This window comes from Microplitis mediator, chromosome 7, assembly GCF_029852145.1.
Source record: "Microplitis mediator isolate UGA2020A chromosome 7, iyMicMedi2.1, whole genome shotgun sequence".
Lineage (NCBI taxonomy): Eukaryota > Metazoa > Arthropoda > Insecta > Hymenoptera > Braconidae > Microplitis > Microplitis mediator.
Genome location: NC_079975.1, coordinates 23,268,329 through 23,293,169, shown reverse-complemented (window position 1 = coordinate 23,293,169; position 24,841 = coordinate 23,268,329). Strand labels below are relative to the sequence as shown.

At 29.3% G+C, this 24,841-nt stretch overlaps 3 protein-coding genes, 2 long non-coding RNA genes and 3 other non-coding genes across 9 annotated transcripts; 1 reads left to right on the top strand and 7 right to left on the bottom strand.

Moving 5' to 3' along the window:
• Nucleotides 1-188: 188 nt before the first annotated feature.
• On the top strand, nucleotides 189-6,266 carry LOC130671182 (tubulin epsilon chain-like). Its single transcript, XM_057474914.1, has 7 exons — nucleotides 189-327; nucleotides 668-900; nucleotides 973-1,088; nucleotides 2,375-2,815; nucleotides 2,895-3,041; nucleotides 4,539-4,688; nucleotides 5,805-6,266. The coding sequence occupies exons 1-7, from the start codon at nucleotides 303-305 to the stop codon at nucleotides 6,124-6,126; spliced, it is 1,434 nt and encodes a 477-aa protein (XP_057330897.1). The 5' UTR covers nucleotides 189-302; the 3' UTR covers nucleotides 6,127-6,266.
• Nucleotides 6,267-6,313: 47 nt separating this feature from the next.
• On the bottom strand, nucleotides 6,314-8,848 carry LOC130671185 (charged multivesicular body protein 5). Its single transcript, XM_057474917.1, has 4 exons — nucleotides 8,643-8,848; nucleotides 8,205-8,522; nucleotides 6,688-6,915; nucleotides 6,314-6,617 (listed from the first exon to the last, which is right to left on the bottom strand). The coding sequence occupies exons 1-4, from the start codon at nucleotides 8,709-8,711 to the stop codon at nucleotides 6,567-6,569; spliced, it is 666 nt and encodes a 221-aa protein (XP_057330900.1). The 5' UTR covers nucleotides 8,712-8,848; the 3' UTR covers nucleotides 6,314-6,566.
• Nucleotides 8,849-10,841: 1,993 nt separating this feature from the next.
• Nucleotides 10,842-12,815, bottom strand: LOC130671743 (uncharacterized). The gene is made up of 3 exons (XM_057475812.1): nucleotides 12,500-12,815; nucleotides 11,256-11,531; nucleotides 10,842-11,176 (listed from the first exon to the last, which is right to left on the bottom strand). The coding sequence occupies exons 2-3, from the start codon at nucleotides 11,514-11,516 to the stop codon at nucleotides 10,916-10,918; spliced, it is 522 nt and encodes a 173-aa protein (XP_057331795.1). The 5' UTR covers nucleotides 11,517-11,531; nucleotides 12,500-12,815; the 3' UTR covers nucleotides 10,842-10,915.
• A 2,400-nt stretch (nucleotides 12,816-15,215) lies between these two features.
• On the bottom strand, nucleotides 15,216-15,288 carry Trnan-guu (transfer RNA asparagine (anticodon GUU)). The gene has a single exon. It is a non-coding gene; the product is annotated as a tRNA-Asn (tRNA).
• An 86-nt stretch (nucleotides 15,289-15,374) lies between these two features.
• On the bottom strand, nucleotides 15,375-15,447 carry Trnan-guu (transfer RNA asparagine (anticodon GUU)). The gene has a single exon. It is a non-coding gene; the product is annotated as a tRNA-Asn (tRNA).
• A 2,165-nt stretch (nucleotides 15,448-17,612) lies between these two features.
• On the bottom strand, nucleotides 17,613-20,891 carry LOC130671538 (uncharacterized). The gene is made up of 3 exons (XR_008990533.1): nucleotides 20,151-20,891; nucleotides 18,036-18,185; nucleotides 17,613-17,741 (listed from the first exon to the last, which is right to left on the bottom strand). It is a non-coding gene; the product is annotated as an uncharacterized LOC130671538 (long non-coding RNA).
• A 5-nt stretch (nucleotides 20,892-20,896) lies between these two features.
• Trnan-guu (transfer RNA asparagine (anticodon GUU)) lies at nucleotides 20,897-20,969 on the bottom strand. The gene has a single exon. It is a non-coding gene; the product is annotated as a tRNA-Asn (tRNA).
• Nucleotides 20,970-21,376: 407 nt separating this feature from the next.
• Nucleotides 21,377-24,636, bottom strand: LOC130671339 (uncharacterized). 2 transcript variants are annotated; one of them, XR_008990505.1, is made up of 4 exons: nucleotides 24,148-24,636; nucleotides 23,584-23,980; nucleotides 22,912-23,061; nucleotides 21,377-21,583 (listed from the first exon to the last, which is right to left on the bottom strand). It is a non-coding gene; the product is annotated as an uncharacterized LOC130671339 (long non-coding RNA). The 2 variants fall into 2 exon arrangements; XR_008990506.1 differs by having other exon boundaries at nucleotides 23,590-23,980.
• Between the last annotated feature and the right edge of the window lie 205 nt (nucleotides 24,637-24,841).

Here is a 24,841-nt window from a genome sequence, read left to right as displayed (position 1 = left end):
CAAAACAATGCCGTCAGTTTGCCGCAAACGCTGCGGCTGCTCCACGTGTAGTGAAAAATTCTAACCAATTATTAAAATTTTAAAATATTATCAAACATTTACTAACAAATAGTTCATTACATTGATAAATATCACAGATAGCTTTTATGTAACATATATATGTACATTAACATCAAACAGCTGATTATTATCTCGCTATCTGTGATTTAAAATTTTAAAAATAAAACGCGGGAAAAATAAAAATTTTTATCTTATTTGCATTTAATTTAATAAATGAGGTTTAATTTAAAAGTTATGACATAATGAGTGAGTTTATATGTGTCCAAGGTATTTATTAACATATGTTTTATATATATTTTATATTTATTAGCAATTAAATTTAATTAAAATGTTTTTTTTATTTCATTAATTCGTGGCCTGAAAGTAGCAGACATTTAAATTTTCTTTTAAATAAATAAATAAATAAACTAATAAAATATATATGAGGAAGAATATTTAAAAAATATATAAGGAATTTTTGAAAATATTTATCTGCATATTTACTAATTTTTTTTTTTATTTACTAAGAACGCGGTTGTGAAAACACTAAAATTTCCATGTCTGACATTTTTGGCGGGAAATTAATTAATGAAAATGTTAAATAAAATAAAAAAATAATTTCTTTTAGTTGGACAATGCGGAAATCAAATAGGAAGTGCATTCTGGCCGTTAGCACTACACGAATATGGTATAGAAACATCAAGTGGTGGCGTAAATCAACTGAAAATTTCAAAAGATCATAAAAAAAATGTTGATGATCTGGCTGATGCTTTCCATAGTTTTTTTTATGTACCAGAAAACTCGGGAAATTTGTCTTTCAAGCGAATATTCGATTTGACTGCCGCCAAAGTTAAAGCGCGCGTAAGTATTTTTTCAAATTTTTTGTTTGACTATTAAATATTTTAATAAATTTATTATTTATTTAATTTCCAGGCTGTTTTGATTGATATGGAAGACAGCGTGGTATCAAGATTCAAACAAGGTCCCTTGAGAAATTTATTTGACCAGACTTGCACTGTTACAAATTACCCTGGCTCGGGTAATAATTGGTAATAAAAAATTAAATTATAAATTGATTAAGGGTTGAAATAATTTTAATTAAAGTCAAGGGCATTCTGGAACAGTGTCTCCACTATTTAAAAATTTTCAATGACAGCTGTCATAAGCGTTTAAAAATTTTATCAATTTAAAAAAAAAAATTAAAGCATCAATTAAAAAAAGGACAAGTTTCGTACAGTTGATATCACTTCAGAGTCAAATGAAATTCGGAAAATAAATATCAGTAATATCTTCATGTCAAATTTATAATTAGAATTTTCAAATTTTGTAGGCTAAAATTCATTCAACAAATTTTATTTGACTCCTAATTAATGACAACTGTAAGCAATTTTTTTTAAAACTACATTTCGGTGAAATTGCAACCGCGTTGTTTTTTTTTTTTTTAATTGAAGTTTTAATTTTTTTTTTATTAATTAATAAAATTTTAATGCAATTATGACAGCTTGTAATTAAAAAAAAATTAAAGCATTAATTGAAAAAAAAAAAAAAAAAAAACATTGTAATTAAAATTGCGCCGAAATGTAGATTTAAAAAAAAATTACTTAAGTTATTATTAATCAGGAGCTTAAGGAAATTTGGTAAGTAAATTTTAGCTCAGTAAATTTGACATTCCTAATTATATAATTGAAATGAAAATTTTACTGAAATTTATTTTCCAAATTTCGTTTAACTTCTAATTGATAAAAACTGTAAGTAATTTTTTTTTAAATCTATACGTCAGCGAAATTGTAACAGTGTCCACAAAAAAATGATTTAAAAATTCCCTGATATTTCCCGGTTTTTCAGTAAAGTTTTTAACATTTTTCTCTGATTGGAAATTTTATTCGTATCATTGAGATTTTCAGTTTCGATTATATTCTAATTATCAAAAATTAAATCTAGTATAAAACTCACAAAATTTACTTTAATAATTAATTTTTTATGTCAATCATTTTTTAAAAAATTGCCATAACTGGTATTTTATTAGTTAATTAATTTCATAAAAAGTAATTCAAAATAAGTAAAAAAATAAATAAGCAATGAGTAGTATAAACTAGAACAAATTAAACTTCTAATATTTTTTCATCTGCTATACGTTTTCTTTTCAAATCTTGATCCAGCTGTCGTAACTCTTTTTTTTCATCGTTCAATTTCTTCTGACAATTTTGAATGTGGGCATTACGTCAGAGCATTAATTGATAAAATTTAAATACGATTGACAAGGTCATAGATATTTTTAAAAAATGTGGGGTATTGTCTGAGAATGACCTTAATTATTAACAAATAAAATATTTAGGGCTGTCGGATACTACACTCACGGTATGAATTATCACGATAAAATTCAAGAGACGATAAGAAGAACAGCAGAACGCTGTGACAGTCTCCATGGTTTTTTGTTAACGCATTCTCTGGGCGGTGGAACGGGATCTGGTTTAGGAACAGCGACTTTGAGTCTTTTGCAAGATGAGTACCCACATGTTGACAAATTTTTGTCGAGTGTTTATCCAGCAGCAGCTCAAGATGTCATTACTGCACCTTACAATGTCTTGTTAGCTACCAAAGAGCTTATTGACAACGCGACTTGTGTCTTTCCGGCAGACAATGGAGCTCTGCTGGATATTTGTAACTCACAAATTTGTAAAAAGGATAACATTGATCAGTTAAATTACAATGCCACGTGCAAACCATTCCAAGATATGAACAGTATTATTGTAAATATGTTACTCCATTTAACGAGGTACCTTAATCTAAATTAATTTTTGAATATCTATGATATATATTTGTAATTATTATTAAAATTTCATTTTTTATTTTAGCGGGGCGCGTTTTCCAGGAAGTTTGAATACTGACATGAATGATTTAGCGACAAATCTTGTACCTTATCCACAATTACATTATATATTTAGTAGTGTCAGTCCAATATCTATGACTGCTCCTAAATTAACGATAGCTAAGAAAACTAAGTAAGTAATTTACTAATTATTTTTAATTAGTCAAGTAATTTCCTCACTCGCAGAATTTTTTTTTAAAACGTTGTTATAAAAAAATCGAAATTCCGGTTCAACTAGTACAGATATGACAAAAATGTACATAAATAATTTTGTAGGTAATTAAATTCTCTACAAAAAAGGTATCATTACATTTTTACGTACATCTAATTATTTTGACGTAATTCCAACTTGAAGTAAAAAAAATAATTTAAATGAATTTTTGAATAAATTTATCCCGCGTTTATTTCTTTCATAACTTTTAAACTAATCAGAAATACGTTAATAAGCTTAAAGACCTTTTTGATAGCAAATTACACTCTGTTATAACCAGGGTAGAGAACACAAACAAATAATAATAAAAAAAAAATTTTATTTATAAAATATAATAGAACATGAAATAATTAATAAATATACCCCTATTGTAAAGGTATATGTGTATATATATATACCTCGCGTGATTTATGAGCTATAAAACCTCGGTGCTGACATCATTCTTTGTCGCTCAATGATTCGGGCTGCCCAGCAAGAGCTCTCGTTTTAATTACCCAACGATTCTTTTTCCTATTTGTTTACAATCGTGACCGGTAGCCGCACTAACGCCTTAGAACTCTTTTCTAACGACAATGAGCGCGATATTACTTCTCGGAATTCACCATTTTATGTACTCTTAGTAGAGGTCCGAACTAATTCTCTACCACCTCTGGTGTTGAGCGGTACCCCTTAGATGTCACCCTTCCATCCGTCGACTTGGAGGTCAAGCCGAGATGACGCGTGTCGTTGTACCAGCAAGGACAAGACTATTTATTTAACCAACTAAGGTGACCGCTTCCAGAACCTTCTTACGCTAAAATTGCATAACTTCTTATCCTTCCAAGGGAATGCTAAAAGGAGATTTCCCCTCGATTTCGGACTAAATAAACTCGCGGTTTTTCGGTCTAATTGTCCAGTCCACTCGGTCCAGTCGAGTCTAAGCCTCAGTCGCGATTTAACATCTCTGCTGGTCTCTTTTAAGAAGTTACTCTGTGAACCTCTCAACGATCCAAATATTATTAATCCACGCAATCAGCCTAAAGGTACTAATCAAATAGAATTTGAACGTGGAATCTCTGCCTTGCTCATCATACGATTTGCAATAACTGAACGATCTTCCAATCAACAACAATTTAATTGTACAACAGAAGCTGAATAAAATTCATATAATCAACTGTAACTTCTCAAGTTTTTGTTTATTATTTTTGAACAATTCTTCATACTGATTACTATTTCATACTCGTTACCGTAACGACGGGGTCTCCGTCGCCCGAGTAAAGGACTTAAGTGTCTTGACTCAAAATAAGAGACTGTACATGATAATTGTCTTTATTTTGCATGTCAGACGTAACATTTCCCTACAATTTTTGTTTGAAACGTTTTTTTCTAAAATCTATAGTTCAGCTTTTAAATTAATTTTTAAAATTGTTTATGTCAAAGGGTACAAGACGAATTATTTATGAATGCGTGGTCACGCTCGCATCAATTAATAAAATTAGATCCATTTAATCAAAAGTCTGTGATAATTTCTGCTGGTCATATTGCCAGAGGTAACTGTTCAATGGATGACATGAGAAGAAATATTCAAAGGTATTTATGAAAAATTATTTAAATAAATTTAAATTAAGCGCCAAAATTTATTTTGGGTGCATTCCGAAATGCGCTGCGAGCAGCTGTAGCGTAGCGCATTTCTGAATGCACACTTATTAATTATTCTCATTACTTGCGCTGTAAATTTAAATATTTGAAAAATAAATTATTAGAAATTGGAGAAAACTAAAAATCGTGTCAAAATAAAATGGCGGCAGAATATGGTAGAAAAATATTTAAAAAATTAAAAAAAAACACGCAAGTGTTGAAACAAACCTTGGTGGGAAAATAATATGCAGAAGGGTGTCCTAATACACTTGGAGATTTAATTTAAATTGCTCCAAGTGTATTGCAGCTAAAAAACGTCACTTAACTGCTATTTCCCACCAGACGATGCCAGATGATTTTGCTCAGGAACTTGGAAGTCATCAGCATCAGCAATTCGCAACACTTTACACTAGCACTGAACACTCAACACTTAACGACACCACAGACACTTTGCACAATTTAAATTTTACAAACACTGGACATTTTAATTAAACAATTACTATGAGCAATTAATTTTATGGATAATTCCGCGAATTAACTGCAATACTGTGTTTCAATTCAAACGTAAAGAAGAATCTGGACTACTACTGCCTTTGTCGATGATACTGACTACCGCTATTGGACCGCCAGTTGATACAAAGCAATCGACTTTGCGATTCATTCTCCCTCCCCCACTTTAGCAAAAATTTGAACGTTGAATACAGCAACGCGCAGTAGCGCCAACTTGGCGCGAAATTTCAAAATTGAAATTTAATAACTTTATTAAAATTTATTTGTGTCAATAATTATATTAATTAGACTTAAAAGTATACTCGAAATTTTTTATTTTCATCAATAATTTATTAATTATTCTTATTACTTGCGCGGTAAATTTAAATATTTGAAAAATAACTTATTAGAAATGGGAGAAAAATTAAAAATCGTTAATCAAAATAAAATGGCGGCAGAATATGATAGAAATATTTGAAATATTTAAAAAAAACACGCAAGTGTGTCGTACAAAAATCGTGCTGCTACTACGCTGCACTTACACGGTCTGCTGTCATTTAAAAAAAAATAAATAATTAGATTTCAGAACAAAGCAAAATTTACACCATGGAGCAAAGAAGTTATGAAAATCGGATTATGTGCAGTTCCACCAGCAGGTCACGCTGCGTCTCTCCTGTGTCTTCTTAACTCAACATCAATGCGGCTGATGTTCAAAAATATAATTAATCAATTTGATAAACTGTACCAGCGCAAAGCCCACGTCCATCATTACTTACAAGTCGACGGGTTCGACGTTGAAAATTTTTACGAGGCGAGAGAGAGTATAAGAGTCATTTGCGATCGGTACAGAGAAGTCGAGCTTCAAAAGCCTCAAAATATTCCGCGGCTTAAAGTTAATTAATTTATTTTATTTTTATAACGCTAATTATTAATTTAATTTAATTACTTTTACTTTTATTTATTTTATTTTATTTTATTATAATTAATTCTTAAATATTTATATAAAAAAAAAACCAAGGAGATAATTTTGTACTGAATAAAATTTTTTAATTAAATAAATAAAAGTTATCTTTGAAAAAAAAAATATATATATATTTACTTTGGATTACTGAAATTAATTAACATTGCGTATAATTATTTGATGCAGATACATTTAAATTTTATTTAATAATCATTAATTAGTAATTATTTCATTAATCAGTTGCATATTTTTTTAATTGATGTTAAAAAAGCTGAAAATCTATTAGATAACTTTGATTTAAATTTAAAATTTTAAGCTTGCAATTATTTTAGAATAATGACTCGAGTTAATTAATATTTCGAATAATTTTTTAAATCGACTTAGCTAGCAGGTATTTGCGGTAATCCGAATTCATCAACCAGGACTCCATCCTAAAGCAAACAATAAGTGAATAAATATGCAAGTACGTGGAAGTCGAGTGTAAATTTAATTGATACTGACCTTGTTTTTAATAGAAGCGGTGCCAGGTTCTTTGTCTGGAGCACTAGGAGCAGCAATTGCATCGTCCAAGTAAGAAGTATCAGTATCCAGGGCAAGATCATCACCTAGAGCATCCAATTCTGCGGCAAGTTCGTCATCATCTATCTCAGGCGTGCCGTAGCTACGGCCTAGAGCTTCCTGGACTTCATCAGCTTGCTCTAACATGTCTGCCAAATCATCTTGGACATCCTGAATATTTAAAAATAATTTAAATGTCAGTGAGGGAATCGCCTTGATTTCACGATTTTTTTTTATTAATATAAATTTAATAAAAAATCGGACCGGAAACAATAACTTCTAGGGATGTATTTGATTCGAGATATTCGAATTTCTAAACTTTTCGAAAAGTTTCGGATTATTCGTCAGTTTTATAATTATTTGTAACTTTTAAAATTACTCGATTCAAATCGAGAAAATTCTGATCAGCTTTAAAATATTCAATTTTTATTTAATGAATAAAAATCATGAAAATTAATTTTTACAATTAAGTAACCAAAAATAATTTTCATGATCCTGACGTTAACGAACAAGTAACAATTTTCGGATTTTTTTTCAATACATTAATAACAAAAAAAAAAAACTAAAAATATGCACATGTAGAAAATTAAAAAAACTATAAGTGCAATTTTTTCAAATATTTTTTTTTTAATAATTTATCGTTTGAAATGAATTCCAAAAATACTAGATTTTTTTTTCAACACTACAATTACAAAAAAAAAAAAAAACTAAAAAAATGCACATGTAGAAAATTAAAAAAACTATAAGTGCAATTTTTTTAAATATTTTTTTTTTTATATTTATCGTTTTGAGAAAAAATCAAAAAATTATTAGATGTCGGCTAACCCTGATTGAGAAACATAATTTTAAATAATTCAAACATGATCCGAAACAAGTCAAAGTTAATATAGATTAGGGTGACCCAAAAAATAACAAATTTTTTTTTTTCTCGGAAACAGGTTCAAAAGTTTCATTTAGATAAAAGAAGACGCCTGTGAACATTAGAGCTCTCAATGTTAACATTAAGAGGTTCCTCATCGCACTTTTCTATTTTCCATAAGAATAACATGGAAAAATTTTTTTTTACGTCTTCTGATTTTTATAAGTAGCTAACGATGCGTCATAGAAATGATTGGCAGGCATATTCTTGTAGGTAATTGAATGCTCTACAAAAAAAGTTTCTTATCATTTTTTGATAAATCTATTTGTTCAAAAGTTATTTGAGGTTGAAGTCGAATTCATATTAAATTTTGAGATCTTTTTACTTTTCTGGCGAAACTATCAGACCTATTACAAAATATCATAGGACCTTTTTTGTAGATAATTTTATTCCCTAGAAGTTATTTCCAATAAAGTTTTCTCGAATTCCGCATTGGTTTCTAGTTATTTTCATTTCAATGTCAAGCTCTTAAAATCGATCAGGACTGTTTTTTATGAGCATGACATTAAACTACATGGGTTAAACTACAAGTGATCCAGACCTCAATGTGATCAATGTTTATGTTTTTAAATTCTTTCTGCATTTGTTTCACTCCATCTTTCATGGCTGCCACAGTGATCTGAGTATCTTTGAGAGTTTGAGTGGCATAATGAGTCTGGTCCATATTAAAAGACTGTTGCCTCAAATTATCGGCCTGGCTTTCATACATTTTACGCTGTTTCAACATCCTCACGGCTTTGGCTCTAATAGCGGCCTTAGATGGGCCCTCTCTCATTTTGTCCATCTGTTCTTTACATTTTTTTAATTCGATATCTAAATTTCTAGCTTTTTTTTCAGCCGCTTCTGCTCTGCTGTCGACCTATTAATTAGAAAATATATTTTTTATATAAGTGGAATCTTGTAATTATCTGGCATGAATCATTATGGACAAGGTCATAACCTAAGTAATTGAAATAGGATAATGAAAAATAATACTTACTCCTGCAATGCAGTCACTGAGACTTGGACCTGGTTCTTTGGGTTTTGCGCGTCCGAACAATCGATTCATTTTAAATTTATTTATTTATAGAGGAAATGAAAATATTTTTTTCGATTTTATTCTACTAGAAAATTACGGATATTAATAAAACGTCAAAACACTGTGTCATACATTTTTTTTTTTGTTGATGTTATTCGCGTAGCTGACTATCGAGTTGAACTTATGAGTATCAGAGGACGCGTCGATAGCAGCGTTCTGGCGCGAACATTTGATAATTACGCAACCGATCTCTTATCCACTATGCTGGATCACACACTTGACGGGAAAAGTTAATTGTATTTATATGAATACAAATCAACCTAAGAAAATTGATGACATCAATAAATGATTGATTTTGTTATTTGTACTGTATCAAATTACACGGAAAGAAAATTATGGCAGCGGTTCCCATAATTTTGTGAAATTTTTTCCTATACCATCATAGGAATTACGACCATAAATTATGGGAGCGGGTCCTATAATTATAGGAATGTTTCCCATAATTATAAGAATAGTTCCTATAATTATGGGAATGGTTCCCATAATGATATGGGAATCATTCCTATAATTTATAGGAACCATTCCCATAATATTATGGGAATGGTTCCTATAATAGTATGGGAACTATTCCCATAATATTATGGGAATGATTCCCATAATGCAATTGAAATGGTTCGTATACCATTATGGGAATCATTCCCATAATATTATGGGAATAGTTCCCATACTATTATAGGAACCATTTCTATAATATTATGGGAATGGTTCCCATATTATCATGAAAAAATTAATTTAAAGAAGTGTGGTAAGCACTTCTACAATACACAGAAATATTATTAAACATAAAAACAAAAATTCAAACATTGAAAAAAAAAATCGTATTTGGCAAAAAAACATTAAAATTTTTAACAAGAATTTTTTGTCAGCACAAAACATTCCAGAAAATTCAAATTTTGGGAAATTTCTACACTATTGTGCAAAAAAAAAATTTTATGATATTATATCCCATAACATTATGGGAATAGTTCCCATAATATTATAGGAATAGTTCCTATACCAATATGGGAGCCATTCCCATAATAGTATGGGAATGATTCCCATAAGGGAATGGGGACCGTTCCCATAATGCATAGCAAAACTTCCCATAATTTTCTTTCCGTGTACATTATTGTTTATAGGGTAAAGAGACCCAATAATTGCCGGGCGATAATGATTTAAACTTGACTAAAATTTTTTTAATTTTACATCTCAGTTTTTTATAACTTAATTCATTATTGAAACTTCAGAATTTTTTAACTGTCATCCCGCTTTGGGTCTTGTTAGACTATTTCCAAGAAATTTGAAAAAAGTTTGTATACTTTATAACATTTATGAATGCGGTAAATTAAGGGGGATAGCCACTGTGAAATTTCAAAAAAAAATTTTTCTTTTTTTTTATTAAATCAAAGTGTATATGTTCAAAAATATGTATCTAAAGTTTTATAGAAAAATTCCGAATATTTTTCAAGTTATAGTCATTTTTTTGATAGCGCGTCAACTGACCGCTGCATCGACTAAAAACTTTAAACGCATTTTTCTCGAAACTACTTTTTTTGAACTGGTGGCATCTGTGATTTGCATAAATATGAACCGATTCGCAACTTTTTTTTTGCCGTATTCGTCTATTCAGTAGCTATAGTTGCACGTAGGGGATTTTGAAAATTTTGATTTTTAAGATTTTTTAGGGCTGTTTGAATCCAAAAAAATGAGAAAAAATAACGAAAAAATTTTTAATATGTCGCCTTTTTTTTTTAAATCCAAATTTTCAAAATTCCCTATGTGTAACGATAACCACATGCATACAGATTACAACGCCGTTTGGTTTTTTTGTTTCTGATAATCCGTTTTTGAGTTAGAGATGACACCATGGTGGGGGAAATTTTTTTGTTGCTCCACAAAAATGCTTATAACTTTGTGACAACATGATATTTTTTAATGAAAATTTAGGAGAATTATCTTCAATGTATACTTTAGAAAACAAAAAAAATCCGATCCCCAAATTCCTTTATTATTCCAGTCAAAAAAATTCCCGAAAATCACCTATTTTTTCGATCCTCACAGTGACTATCCCCCTTAATTTATGAGATGGATAAAAATTTGAGCTTTTATAGTTTTTTTTTTAGTAGATTTATTTATCAATGGGATTTTGTTGCACAAAAATTTAAAATAAAATAATTTTTGTAAATTCTTTTTTGTTAAGGGGATCCAATTCCAATAACTCCACAGCTAGCACGCTGTCCAGAATTTCCGCCTGTGCATGATTCGTGAGTTCCTCCTCTGCCGTAATCATCTGCGCCCAAATGAACAACAAAAGCACGTCCAATGATACTATATGGTCCAGTTAGAGAAATCACACTATCAACAATATATATGTTAGCAACACCATCAGCGTTAGCTATAATATTTCCAAGATCACCATTATGTCTTATAAAATCCGTCGGAGCTCCATGTGTTTGCTAAAATTATAATTCAATAGTAGTATACATTATATACATATATTTAATAATGATAATCATAATAATGATAATAAATTACGTTTGTAGGATTGTAGTGTTCACCAGTGCTAGCGCAACCTTCGGTAAGATTTCCAAACTCATGAACATGGAACCCGTGTTTTCCTGGAGCGAGTCCAGTAATTGTTCCAGTTAAAACTACGGGCCCATAACCCCTTTGAACGAGTTTAATAGTTCCAGTGACATAGTTAGTAGCGTTGTTTGGGCATAGCTTCGAAATTGCAACAATATCTTTACTAGCTACGACCGTGGCAAAAGCCAGCAATATAACGATTGATTTCATTTTCTTGATTTCTCACTAATAAGAAAAAATAAATAATAAATAATTGTTCGTTTTATTTTCAATGTGAATTATCGATAAATAATTATGTAGATTAAAAATGTTTTAATTGTTTGAAATACTCATGAATAGAGCCAGGATTTTTGCGTTAATTCAAAAATAATTAATAATTAGTAGTGTGAAATTTTTTATATTACGGGGAAAATATTGGTCTTATTAAAAAATTTTTGAAACAAAAGTTGTAGGAAATTTTATTTTCTAGAGAAAATGTCTCTTATGATTTTTTTATACGACCAATATTTTCACCGTAATTTCAAAATTAAGATTTTCGTAATTAACACAAATTTGAACCATTCATTATGAATCTCAATTTTGGAATTACGGTGAAAATGATAATCGTATAAAAAAATCATAATGGACATTTTTTTAGAAAAATAAATTTCCTACAACTTTCGTTTGAAAATTTTTTTTATACGACCAATATTTTCGCCGTAATTTCAAAATTAAGATTTTCATAATTAACAAAAATTTGAACCATTCATTATAAATCTCAATTTCGGAATTACGGTGAAAATATTGGTCGTATAAAAAAATCATAAGAGAAATTTTTTTATGAAATTAAATTTCCTACAACTTTTGTTTGAAAAGTTTTTTTATAGGACCAATATTTTCGCCGTAATATTAAACATTTGAACCATTCATTTCGAAGTTAAGGCAAAAATCTTGTCCTTACTCATGAATCACCAATTGATGATTGAAGAGTATTAGAAACGATTGAAGTTTTTAATCGTTTTTAATCCCCATGCGGAACCGGAAATTGTAATATTATTTAACGATTAAAAACGATTTATGACAATTAAAAATTTCTAATAAATTTTACAAAGATACTTGATTTGATACTGTTGTTATGACGATTCCTACAAGCTTTAATTTAATGAACTATTAAAAATTTTATGAAATTCACTGATCGAAGATGTGTAACTCACACTTTTTTTAATTAAACCGTTTCCCAATTCTAGATCTCTTTCTTCAATTAGATGACGAGTGTTCACGATTCTACTGGATATCGACTAATATGTCAGTTGGTAGCTCGCAAGCTGTATTTATATACTAAATCTTATCTTTGTGGTCGAAATAACTTAAAAATACGGAAGACTGCGTAATGGCTATTGAAATGCAAATTATTTTACTTTTATTTACAGGATCTCTAAACTTTTATATTAGGGGAATCCCGAGATAAAATAATAGTTCATATTCTTCATAAGTACCCGAGGTAAAATGAGATATCACTTTTGAAACAAAAAAAAAGGTTTTTATTTATTTATTTATAGTCAAAGTTCATTAACTCGGATTCCATTATTTCGGAACTTCCCCTCAATCTTGACCCCCACTACGAGCTACGCTGCCCCCCACCCGATGCTAAACGTTTCTATGTGTCTGTGTATATTTAGATGTGCATCATTAATGTACATGGAAGAGCGCATGCGTGTAGTTTACTTTTTAAGGAAGAAGGAGCATCCGTTAACGCGGACATCCCAAGAAATTTCCGCTCCTCCGTAGACAAACTGTCCGAGTTGATAAAATTCCACTATGTTTTTTTTTTCGAAAGATCTCAAAAATTATGATAGACACGAATAAATATATTATATTAATAGAGCTTACTAAATTATCGGTAATTAATACAACAGAATACAGTATATAGTCTTGATATATTTAAAAATTTTAGTGATTTCAAAATATCTTTAAAAAAACGAATAAATAACCAAATGAACATCATGTAGCGCTAAATTTAAATATATGTATAATTATTATATAAACTTATGATATCGAGCTAATTATATCATATAAAAACATTATTGAAACCGTAAAAAAGCGCGAATTCAATTCAAAATCTTTCCAGCGGTACCAAATTTAGTGATATCAATTAATTTTACCGCATGGATATGGTTTAGACAAAGTTTTCTTTATTCTCGAGAATTGAAATCTTAATATAGATAGGGGAGGGGGGCAGAGCGGCCCCCCTGAAATTTTGACCAAAAAAAAATTTTTTTTTTTTTTTCACTAATTACTATAAATCCGATATGTTTGCGCATTTTTACCCCTACGCACGATATTTGGGGCAAAATGGACAAGCCCAAAATTTTGAAAAAGTGATTTTTTCATATTTTTATCGTCAAATTAAAAAAAAATTATTATTATTCCACATTTCTAGCCCTACGCATAACACCTGGGGCAAAATGGACCAGCCGAAACTTCCGAAAAAATTATTTTTTCATATTTTTCGGCCGTTTCTCTATGTAAGAGGCAAATTTGGTCACTAAAAATTTATAAAAATTAAATTTTTTTTTTTAGTTGATAAATTTTTGAAATAAAGTAAAACTATAGAATTGATTTTTTTTTTAATTAAATAACAATTAGTAATTAAGGTAATCGAGAGTGAACGATTTTTTACGCTTTAAAAAATAGTTGTCAAGAGAAAGAAATACATTCTTAATGATGAAAACAATTTAAAAAAAAAAAAAAACGAAAAAAAAAATTTTTTTTATCACTTTTTGAAGGGGGGCCGCTTTGCCCCACAAAAAAAATTTTTTTTTTTCAGAATTTTGGCAAAATGTCCATAAATTTGTTCGAAATAGGACAAAAGTAAAGTGATCTTATGGTTGAAAGCCACAAAAAATAATAATTGGCTTAGGGGGGCCGCTCTGCCCCACCCTCCCCTACATATTTTTTTTGTTAAACATTTTATGTATTAATTATCTGTTGAATAAATTTATGTTATTTATTATCTGCTAGCGTATTTTGCAATTTTTATTAAAAATAAATCGAGCTTTACATTAACGCAGCCGCGACGATCGCGACCTTCATTACATATTACACACCTATAATTACCCAACTGATGACTAACAGACTGGAAAAAAAGTTTTACAATAAATTGCGGCTAAAAAACATTGTGAAATGTATTTATTTTATTTGGTAAATATTCCACTGTCTTTTTCTGATTTCTTAATACTTTGAAACATGTTCAAATACAAATGGTTATTCTGAACAAAACAATATAAAATGTAATAATATAGGTTCCAAGTTTTAAAAGATCCAAATTGAATATTTTTATTAGTTTTACTATTTATGTTTTGAATTTTAATCTCTAAATACACCTGAATATTCAAAAAATTTTTTTCACTAACGACTGAATTCTCACAAGAAAATATATATTAAAACTTTTAATAATTTTCTTAACTTTAAGTGTACTTTTGTATAAATTTATAAAAACCTGGATCAAATATATATTGACTAATATTAATGAGTTTACATTATATTGCTGCAGACCTTCTTTGATATTGAAAATTTTACCCGATATATTATATTATGTCCGTTCTAAATGACGAATGTTTTTTTTTTGTGTATCGCCCTAGTGGAAATTTTTCGGACTTTTCTCTGAAAAACTCTGAAAAAGTCTTTAGAACTGTAGAACTAATTTTTTAAGAGCAAATTCCTAAAAATATTTCCACCAGAGCGTGTCGCATATAAGTAAGATTAGCCGGTTTGATCAATTTGTTTTTATAATTTTGAATATGAGCCCATTGAATCACACAGAATCGAATGCTTTTTCTAGATCGGACGTAGACGTTAATTACGTTGGTAAAAAAAAATTAATAGCTTATATTAAATAAAACACTTTTTTGTTTTTGTCCGCAAAAGAATCGCCCCCGGGTGGGCTCGAACCACCAACCTTTCGGTTAACAGCCGAACGCGCTAGCCATTGCGCCACGGAGGCCGTTGTAATTAAGAAGCAAAAAAAAAATTTATAATCAGTAATATTTCATTTTCAATATAATCATTTTTTGAATGACAAAAAAAAATCGCCCCCGGGTGGGCTCGAACCACCAACCTTTCGGTTAACAGCCGAACGCGCTAGCCATTGCGCCACGGAGGCCGATGACAAAAAAAGTAAAAAAGAACACATTTCAACATTATTATACTTCTGCTGGCATCATCACTTTTAATTACTGTAATTTCAATTAAAAAATTTATCAAAATACTACTGAAATGGGATATTATCGTTATTCTTTAGAAATTGTGCTTAGTGACACAAAAACGTAATAAATAAATGCATAGTAGATGAATACTCATTATTCCTGATGACTTGAGTGATTCACAACAATCAATCAGGTGTTAATAATCTAAAAAACAAATGATCTTTTTATCAATATTGATTAAAGAATAAATATATATTTATTCATGTTATTAATTCTGAGATAAGGTCTAAATCTGTACGCTCAGAACAAAAGTATTGATAAGTTTAGTTACCGCTGATGACTATACTCTTCAAAAAATCATTAAGTTTAGTAGAGTGCAAGCAAATCACAATGAAATTGATAATTTATGTTTTGTCTTTTGATAAAATTAAAGGAATAAAGAACGAAATTTTTCCCACCTCTTTTTCAAAACTAAAAATGAATATGAAATTTATAGACTTTTGTAAATCATGCAGATGCAAATGATGAAATAAATGCAATCTAATGATATATTAGTTATCTTATAATGATATGTTAGTAATCTTATCAGTTAGAAAATTTGATTGATAATTTGAAATTATTTGAAAAAAATAATTATGTTCTTTAATTGCTACTGCTTATAGGCGTTAATTATTAATTATATTGTATGACCAAGGTAACCAACAATAAAAGTGGATTGTTGGAAGCAGTTTGGAAGCTCACAATTATTGATTATAAGCAACAGTTGGCTACAGAAATAATAAACTTATGCGCAAACTGAATGCTTATGACGGATAATAAATTATATACTGACGATGGTATTAAAAAAATTTCAGCAAAAATTTTGAAAAAATGTTAGAGGCATGTGGGGCAAGTGTGCGCTGTGGGTAAATGTGCGCAAGCCCATTTATTTCGGACTGAAATGCATGGATATGAGCACTAGGGTGATTCATTTCCGCAAAGGTGTTTTTTTTTTAAGTGCTCAAGCAAAATCTCAATCTACATCGGAAAAAAAAATTCTCACCAAATATGAACTCTTAATTCCAATGCTAAGTACTTGCCATTTGATTTCAAAGATTTCCCATTTAAAATACACGTAAATTAAATTACTTTTTTTTTAACTTTCTAATACTCAGCTGCGTTTCATGATATCAACGCGGTTTTGGTCGCAAATTGTAAGGCATTTGGTGTTCTTCAAAAGTGCCCATAGTTACTTAGCTGTAATTCCAGCTGTTTCACTTGTTTCCGTTGCGGAACTCATTTTTCCTACGAAATTGACCTTTATTGGCTTGCAGAACGTAAACCAATGAAAGCATACTAAAAAAGTTGAGAGAAATTTTATAGGAAATTTTATTCCCTTCAAAAAAAGTCCTATGAGTCAAGTCGCTAAAGTCCATAGTTTCCGAGTTGTAATCATTTTAATAATTTGAAAAATAAAATATCAATTATAATTTTTTTTATATATTATATTTTTTAAATTATTAAAATTACTTAACTATAGCACTTCTCACAGAACTCATTCATTCTTATAAAATCTCTATAGGAATATATGAGAATCTATTGGATTCTATGAGATTTTCTAAATAATGTTTTTTTTTTGAAAACTTTTGTATGCACGATAGATGCTTGCAGATGAACTAAAGGAGCTCGAAAATAGCGGGAAGTTTTGGGGCTGACCCACAGAGGGTCAACTGTTTTCCAGATTTTTTTTTTAAATAAACACATCTTTATAAATAATAAATGATTTATTCCCTGGTGGAAATTTTTCGCACTTTCCTCTGAAAAACTCTGAAAAAGTCTTTAGAACTGTAGAACTGAGTTTTTAAGAGAAAATTCAGAAAAATTTTCACCAGGGTTTGCTCTCTAAAAACGAATTAGTGAAAATCACTATTTGGCAGTGAATAGTCACTTATTGCTAGTGCAAAGTATACCACTATTTGAATTAGCAATATAATTTTCACTAGCAAATAGTGAATAGTCACTAATTTCACTATTTCATATTTAAGAGAGTGCTTTAATTTTGAATGATTAACTCCAGTTTATTCTAACAATCATTTTTTTATTATAAATTTTGAATTATAATACATATAATTAATCAATAACTTGTTAAACGAAGCAGAACTAAATTTGGTCTTCCGGACATTTTACCTTAGTGACCTCCAGTGCACAATCGCATTGTTGTTAAGCCGATATTTTTACACATTTGAGAACAACAATCAGAGTGTGTTTGACACTAAAATAATAGAAATAACTATAATATTTTTCTTTCTCTCTATCGTGTAATAGGGTAGAGGTACAGTTGTTGGTCATTTTGAGGCCAGTTTTGGACACTTGAAAAATTAATTTAAAACAATTTTTAAAAGATCCAATGACAATTAATTTTTAACATGTGTTCAAAAATCCTTTTATCTCACTATTAAAATGGAAATTTTATTTTATACTTTTTCATCAATTAAGATAAAGTATTAAATGTCCAAAAATGAAGCAGTAGCCACAAATGGTACTTCTACCCTATATATATACGTACATTGTGCCCACCAGGCAGACAAAACTGTTTCGTAGTTATTTTTTCTTTCTTCATAGTGGGCTCAGTAGAAAGAGCACAAAGAAAATAAGTACTGTTCTTAAATTTAAACGAAGAACAATTATTAGAGCAGCAATCGTGATGTTTATAACACTGAAATAAAAAAAAATTATAATACATTATTTCATTAGAAATTCAATAACACATTGATCTCTAAATATCATACTGATAATGAGTGAACATTAGGGTGATTCATTTCCGCAAAAGTTTTTTTTTTTAAGTGCTCAAGCGAAATCTCAATCTATATCGGAAAAAAAAATTCTCACCAAATATGAGCTCTTAATTCCAATGCTAAGTACTTGCCATTTGATTTCAAAGATTTCCCATTTAAAATACACGTAAATTAAATTACTTTTTTTTTAACTTTCTAATACTCAGCTGCGTTTCATGATATCAAGGCGGTTTTGGTCGCAAATTGTAGGGCATTTGGTGTCCTTCGAAAGTGCCCAAAGTTACTTAGCTGTAATTCCAGCTGTTTTACTTGTCTCCGTTGCGGAACTCATTTTTTCTATGAAATTGACCTTTTATTGGCTTGCAGAACGTAAACCAATAAAAGTACACTAAAAACATTAATGAAAAATTTTATAGGAAATTTTATTCCCTTCAAAAAAAGTCCTATGAGTCAAGTCGCTAAAGTCCATAGTTTCCGAGTTATAATCATTTTAATAATTTTAAAAATAAAATATCAATTATAATTTTTTTTTTTATATTATATTTTTCAAATTATTAAAATTACTATAACTCAGAAACTATTGACTTTAGCGACTTGACTCATAGGACTTTTTTTGAAGGGAATAAAATTTCCTCTAAAATTTCTACCAATATTTTTAGTGTACTTTTATTGGTTTACGTTCTGCAAGCCAATAAAAGGTCAATTTCATAGGAAAAATGAGTTCCGCAACGGAGACAAGTAAAACAGCTGAAATTACAGCTAAGTAACTATGGGCACTTTTGAAGAACACCAAATGCCCTACAATTTGCGACCAAAACCGCCTTGATATCATGAAACGTAGCTGAGTATTAGAAAGTTAAAAAAAAAGTAATTTAATTTACGTGTATTTTAAATGGGAAATCTTTGAAATCAAATGGCAAGTACTTAGCATTGGAATTAAGAGCTCATATTTGGTGAGAATTTTTTTTTCTTCGATATAGATTGAGATTTTGCTTGAGCACTTAAAAAAAAAACTTTTGCGGAAATGAATCACTCTACCGAACATAATATTTTAAAATTCTCTTCGTTTCTTAAATAATATATATTTATTATGCACAAATTCTTCTATTATTGCTGTTAGTTATTTTTGTTTTAATCAAAGAGTGTAAACTATATTATTTTATTATATATGTGAATCGTTTATTTGAGAAACCCCATAAGTCATGTTTTTTAAGAAATTGGGTTTTTTGCATTTTTGGGTTCTTTGGATGTCCCTCCATAGAAATCAATCAAAATATGCATCAAATCACCGTTCAAAAAAAAATTAACGGGGTGACAGCAATTTCATTTAATTGAGAAACCCCATAAGTCAATGACTCAAATCAACATATGCAGTTTTAGTTTTACAGAAATCATTTTTTTTTTTTTTTTATTTAAAATTCGCGCTTTTTTGGGAAATTAATTTCAAATGTTGTTTTATTGTTGACTGTTATATGACTAATCAAAATGTTTAAATTAATTATAATTTTTAGTAATTTCTGAGTTTCAGAGTTCAAATACATATTTAATACTTCATTTTATCAGTGTAATAAATGATTTGAGTGGAAACATTTAAAAAAACAATGATTTTATAACTTTTATTTTCCGTTTGGTTGAGAACCCCCATAAGTCAATAAACTTAGATAATTTTTTTAAGTAGTTTCAGTTAAAAAATTAAATTTTTCTTGTTGGAATATTTTGCAGAGACGCTAACATTATTGTATTCAATTATTTATTTATTATTTTAATGTCAATTTTTTCCAAAAAAATGTTTTATGTGTTTCCTGAAAAATTTTGTTTTCTTGACTTATGGGGTTTCTCAAATAAACGATTCATGTGTTTAAATTATCGTAAAATAAAATACGTACACGATTTCCATTTTCCAGGCACTGATGATCTTTAATTATTTCAGCTTGTGCATTAAAAGATACACTAATTAAACAGCTAACAAAAAAATAAATTGCCAACATGATAAATAATTATTTAGTTTTTCGTGTTTTTTTTTTCTTTGCTGTGTATATTAAAAAATGTAATTTCTATGAGCGTGTCTCTATTATAAAATTTATCTATTTGAAGCAGTACTTAACACGAGTCACTAAATGATATTAATTGATATCATTAAGAATATATATCATTGAAACTAAACGTGTCTAATTGATAAAAATTCATGTTTTATCTTCTCATCATAATTATTAGGCGAAAGGAGGGAAAAATGGGGCCAGGAGGGAAAAACAGACCAAAAATTGGATAAAAAATTTTTGTTGAGTTTCCTAAAATTTTTTTTATGAATTTTTCAGTCGACTCATTGTATTGTTGGCCACCAAAAATATTCAAATTTTACACGGAAAGATTAGAACCCGACTGGTTACTGTTCTGCACTCGACTCAGTACGGTGCTGGAAAAAAATGCACGATTATTATTATTGCTTTATTAAATTATACTAAACTCCTGGTGACTATTAATTAATCTTTATTACATCACTACGTACCATGACGATTACTCAAAGAAAAATTATTAAAATGATTATGACATTATTGTTTATTTTTTGGCTATTAATAAAAGAAAAAATAAGTCATCCCTAGTGAACTTTTTTGTTTTACATTCGCAAAAGAATCGCCCCCGGGTGGGCTCGAACCACCAACCTTTCGGTTAACAGCCGAACGCGCTAGCCATTGCGCCACGGAGGCCGATGTCACAAAAAGAAAAAAAGAACACATTTTAACATTATTATGCTTCTGCTGGCACCATCACTTGAATGATTAATTTCACACACACACACCCACATACGTTCCACACATGCACACACACACACACACACACACATGCATATGCATGTTATGAATATCCTATGATCAATTTATCCTATTTTTTGTTCAAGAATTTTTACAACTTTGAATGGTAACAGTTACCATCTTCGGTTGTAACACATATAATCTTTAATAGTTAGAATTAACATCTTCAATAGTAATCGTCACCACTATCATTTATTACTGTTATCATTTTCAATGGTAAAACTAATTACTATAACCACTGAAAAATTTTACTACCATTTCAGATAATTAAAATAAAAAATTTTGTATTGTAGATAGTATCATTAAATTCTCTCCGTGTACCATATATATTTACTCTTGCATTGTTTACACAAATATTAAAATATTTATACACATAATCTTAAATATTATGATATGTTATTTTATGTGATTAAAAAATGTTTTCTTTAATGTCGAGCAGCACACAAACGCATTGTTGTTAAACCGAGATTTACACATCTGCGAGAACAGCAATCACTATGATCCAGACACTAAAAGTAATAATAAAAACAAAGTTAATATAAATAAAAAAATATATATATTAGGGTGTCCCAAAATAAAAAAATATTTTTTTTTAACGTCTTATGGGCTCAAAAGTTACTTCATATTATAAAAAGAATCCTCACAAAATTTCAGCCAGATATCTTTAAAATTGAGCTATCACAAAGGGGGGTCCCCTTTCCCATTTAAAACACACGCGAAAATTTTTCATTTTAGTTTTTCGTTATAAAGACTATGAAAAAAATTTTTTTTTCAGTTTTGCCTAGTATGATTTTGTAGGAAATTAAATTCTCTACAAAAAAGTGCTGGTACATTATGTATGTCAAACGAACTGGGAAAAAGTTACGGAGCTTCGAAAATCAACAAAAATTTAGTTTAATCAGTGTTCAATTTTTTTTTATTATTTTTCATTTTTATTGCATCAAAAATTTTTTTTTCAAATTTTAACGACCACGCTTTTGTAGGAAATTAAATTTCCTTCAAAAAGTATCTGATATCATATATACGTCAAATGAATGAGAAAAAAGTTACAGGGCTTTAAATGTCAACGTAAAGTGAAGTTCAAAACATATTAATTTTTTGAACTAAAATGTCAACGGAAAGTGAACTTCATTTTTCGTTGACATTTAAAGCCTTGTAACTTTTTTCTCATTCATTTGACGTATATATGATATCAGATACTTTTTGAAGGAAATTTAATTTCCTACAAGAGCGTGGTCGTTAAAATTTGAAAAAAAAATTTTCGATGCAATAAAAATGAAAAATAATAAAAAAAAATTGAACACTGATTAAACTAAATTTTTGTTGATTTTCGAAGCCCCGTAACTTTTTCCCAGTTCGTTTGACATACATAATGCACCAGCACTTTTTTGTAGAGAATTTAATTTCCTACAAAATCATACTAGACAAAACTGAAAAAAAAAATTTTTTCATAATCTTTATAACAAAAAACTAAAATGAAAAATTTTCGCGTGTGTTTTAAATGGGAAAGGGGACCCCCCTTTGTGATAGCTCAATTTTAAAGATATCTGGCTGAAATTTTGTGAGGATTCTTTTTATAATATGAAGTAACTTTTGAGCCCATAAGACGTTAAAAAAAAAAATATTTTTTTATTTTGGGACACCCTAATATATATACATATATATAGGGGGCGGGGACAAAACGGGGTACCCCCAAAATTTTATAAAATAAAAAAAATTTTTTTTATAATGTTTTTCAAACATTCCAAAATCACTTTTACAAATATAATTGAGGATTAATTTGATTTCTTTGGTTAAACTTTTTTGTTAAACCCCACCCCCTCCCTTACATACGTACTGAAATTCCATTTGAAAGACAGGATGGCTCATTCTTGATTTTTTCGTCTCTTTCATTATTTTTCACAGGAATGCAAAATCCAAATCTTTCAATATCATTTATATCAATATATAAACATTTTTCAGAACAGCAATCCGTGTCGATGTTACACTGTCAAATTTGATTACAATATTTTTATTATTTAAATAACAAATCACAGTTTTATTGGATAAATATTTTCTTGTTATTATTTAATGTTTGTTTTTAATTTTCGTACAACGTTTCGTCGGTTTCCCGACTTCATCAAGTACTAGAAAGACAAATTAAAATAAATTAATATACATTTTTTTTTTTTTTTTTTTATAAAAATCTAATTAATTTAAATAATAAAAATTAATTGTTAGATTAATTTATACTAGTTCAAATTACACAAATAATTGATAAATCATAAATTACCGCAATTACTAAACATTAATTGTCAAAAATTATGATTAAATAATTAAACTGTGATTTGTTATTTAATTAATTATAATGGATATGAGATTATCGATAGAAATTGCCATAATTTACGGCAACGAATTGAACATTCGAAAATAAGTCATTAATTTATTTACATTTAGACCACAATAAATAAATAATTTTACATTAATTATTTTTACACTATATGAAAAAAAAAATTAGTTTCATAAGTACTTTTACATTTAATGAAATTTTTCCTGTTTTTATAAACAAATATTATGTGTCAGGATCCTGTTTAGAAAATCTCATAGAATCCGAAGAATCTCATAGAGTTCGAAGACAGTATCCCACATGGAAAAAATATATATCCCGGCGAAATGGTATATATCCGGCTTATATCTTCAGTATTGTTGTATGCATGCTATTTTGAGGGGGTAGAGGCAGTCGATCGGTTCTCGACCCAGACAGCATTCAAGTCAGAATGATTGCTTTACGACGTATTTTTGAAGGAGTCTTTAACCCTTTAGAGTCTGACCTTGAAACCCCACTCTTCGGTCTGGCGGAGCCCGATAGAATTAGAAAGAGCGTGAAGCAAATGTGTCAGGGCTGTATTATAAGAGAAAAATTTCACCTAAGCGGGAATTGAAAATTATGTTATTTTTTATTTTTAATTTATTAAATAATAAATATCAAAAGACTTAAATTCAAAGTAAGAACAACGTTTGGTTTCATTATAAATATAGTTGAGTAATATTGCAATTACATAGCAATGTATAAAATTTTTTACATTTTTCTAACCTTACTTTTCGAGACTATTTCCTCCCGTCAACAATACTAACTACGGTCAGTGTTGCCAGAACGTGGGATATTTCTACCCCTTCCAGAGCGCCTCGCGCGCGATGCACACACGCACTTTATCTATCGGTGTGTCGGGAAACCAAATGAAGCCGAGAGAAACCGAGCGCTGTAGACAAGCGGAGGAGAAATGTTACTCCCACCATGCGTCATTTCGTACCCGCTCAGAGTTGCGTGTTTTCTATCATAAAAAATATTTAAATCTAAAAGGAATGTCTAAATAAATTCATGATAAATTTAATAAGAACAAAACTAATGTCTTATTAATGATTGTATAATTTAATGCACTTCCGTTAGATTTTACAATACAAACAAAAGTAATTATAATGAAATTTAGATATAAACTTAAATTGTACAAAATGGTCAAGTTAAACGAACAATAATTCTTGGTTGTTATAAGTCGAAGTAAGAATACGGTTTAATTAGTACGGAGAGAACTCGGCGAGTCTCGACAAATGATAATGTTGGATAATGGAGAGAATTCAAAAGAATCTCGACAGATCGGGTCAACTGATGGTTGATAACTAACTATTTCTTAAAAAAAGAACGAACTTGAGTCTGAGTCCCCGATCGTGACGTCAGAGTCCCCAAGGGTGGGTGGGAAAAAGGTCAGCTGGGGGTGTCTTCGGAAAATTTG

Excerpts from the sequence above, each read along its gene's own strand:
- LOC130671182 (XM_057474914.1), top strand. The coding sequence starts at position 303 with ATGAGTGAGTTTATATGTGTCCAAG. Across the intron at positions 2,816-2,894 it reads ATGTTACTCCATTTAACGAG|CGGGGCGCGTTTTCCAGGAA; the intron begins GTACCTTAATCT and ends TTTTTATTTTAG. Across the intron at positions 4,689-5,804 it reads ATGAGAAGAAATATTCAAAG|ATTTCAGAACAAAGCAAAAT; the intron begins GTATTTATGAAA and ends ATAAATAATTAG.
- LOC130671185 (XM_057474917.1), bottom strand. The coding sequence starts at position 8,711 with ATGAATCGATTGTTCGGACGCGCAAAACCCAAAGAACCAGGTCCAAGT. Across the intron at positions 6,916-8,204 it reads TAAACATTGATCACATTGAG|GATGTCCAAGATGATTTGGC; the intron begins GTCTGGATCACT and ends TTAAATATTCAG. Across the intron at positions 6,618-6,687 it reads CCGCTTCTATTAAAAACAAG|GATGGAGTCCTGGTTGATGA; the intron begins GTCAGTATCAAT and ends TGTTTGCTTTAG.
- LOC130671743 (XM_057475812.1), bottom strand. The coding sequence starts at position 11,516 with ATGAAATCAATCGTTATATTGCTGGCTTTTGCCACGGTCGTAGCTAGT. Across the intron at positions 11,177-11,255 it reads AACACTACAATCCTACAAAC|CAAACACATGGAGCTCCGAC; the intron begins GTAATTTATTAT and ends TTATAATTTTAG.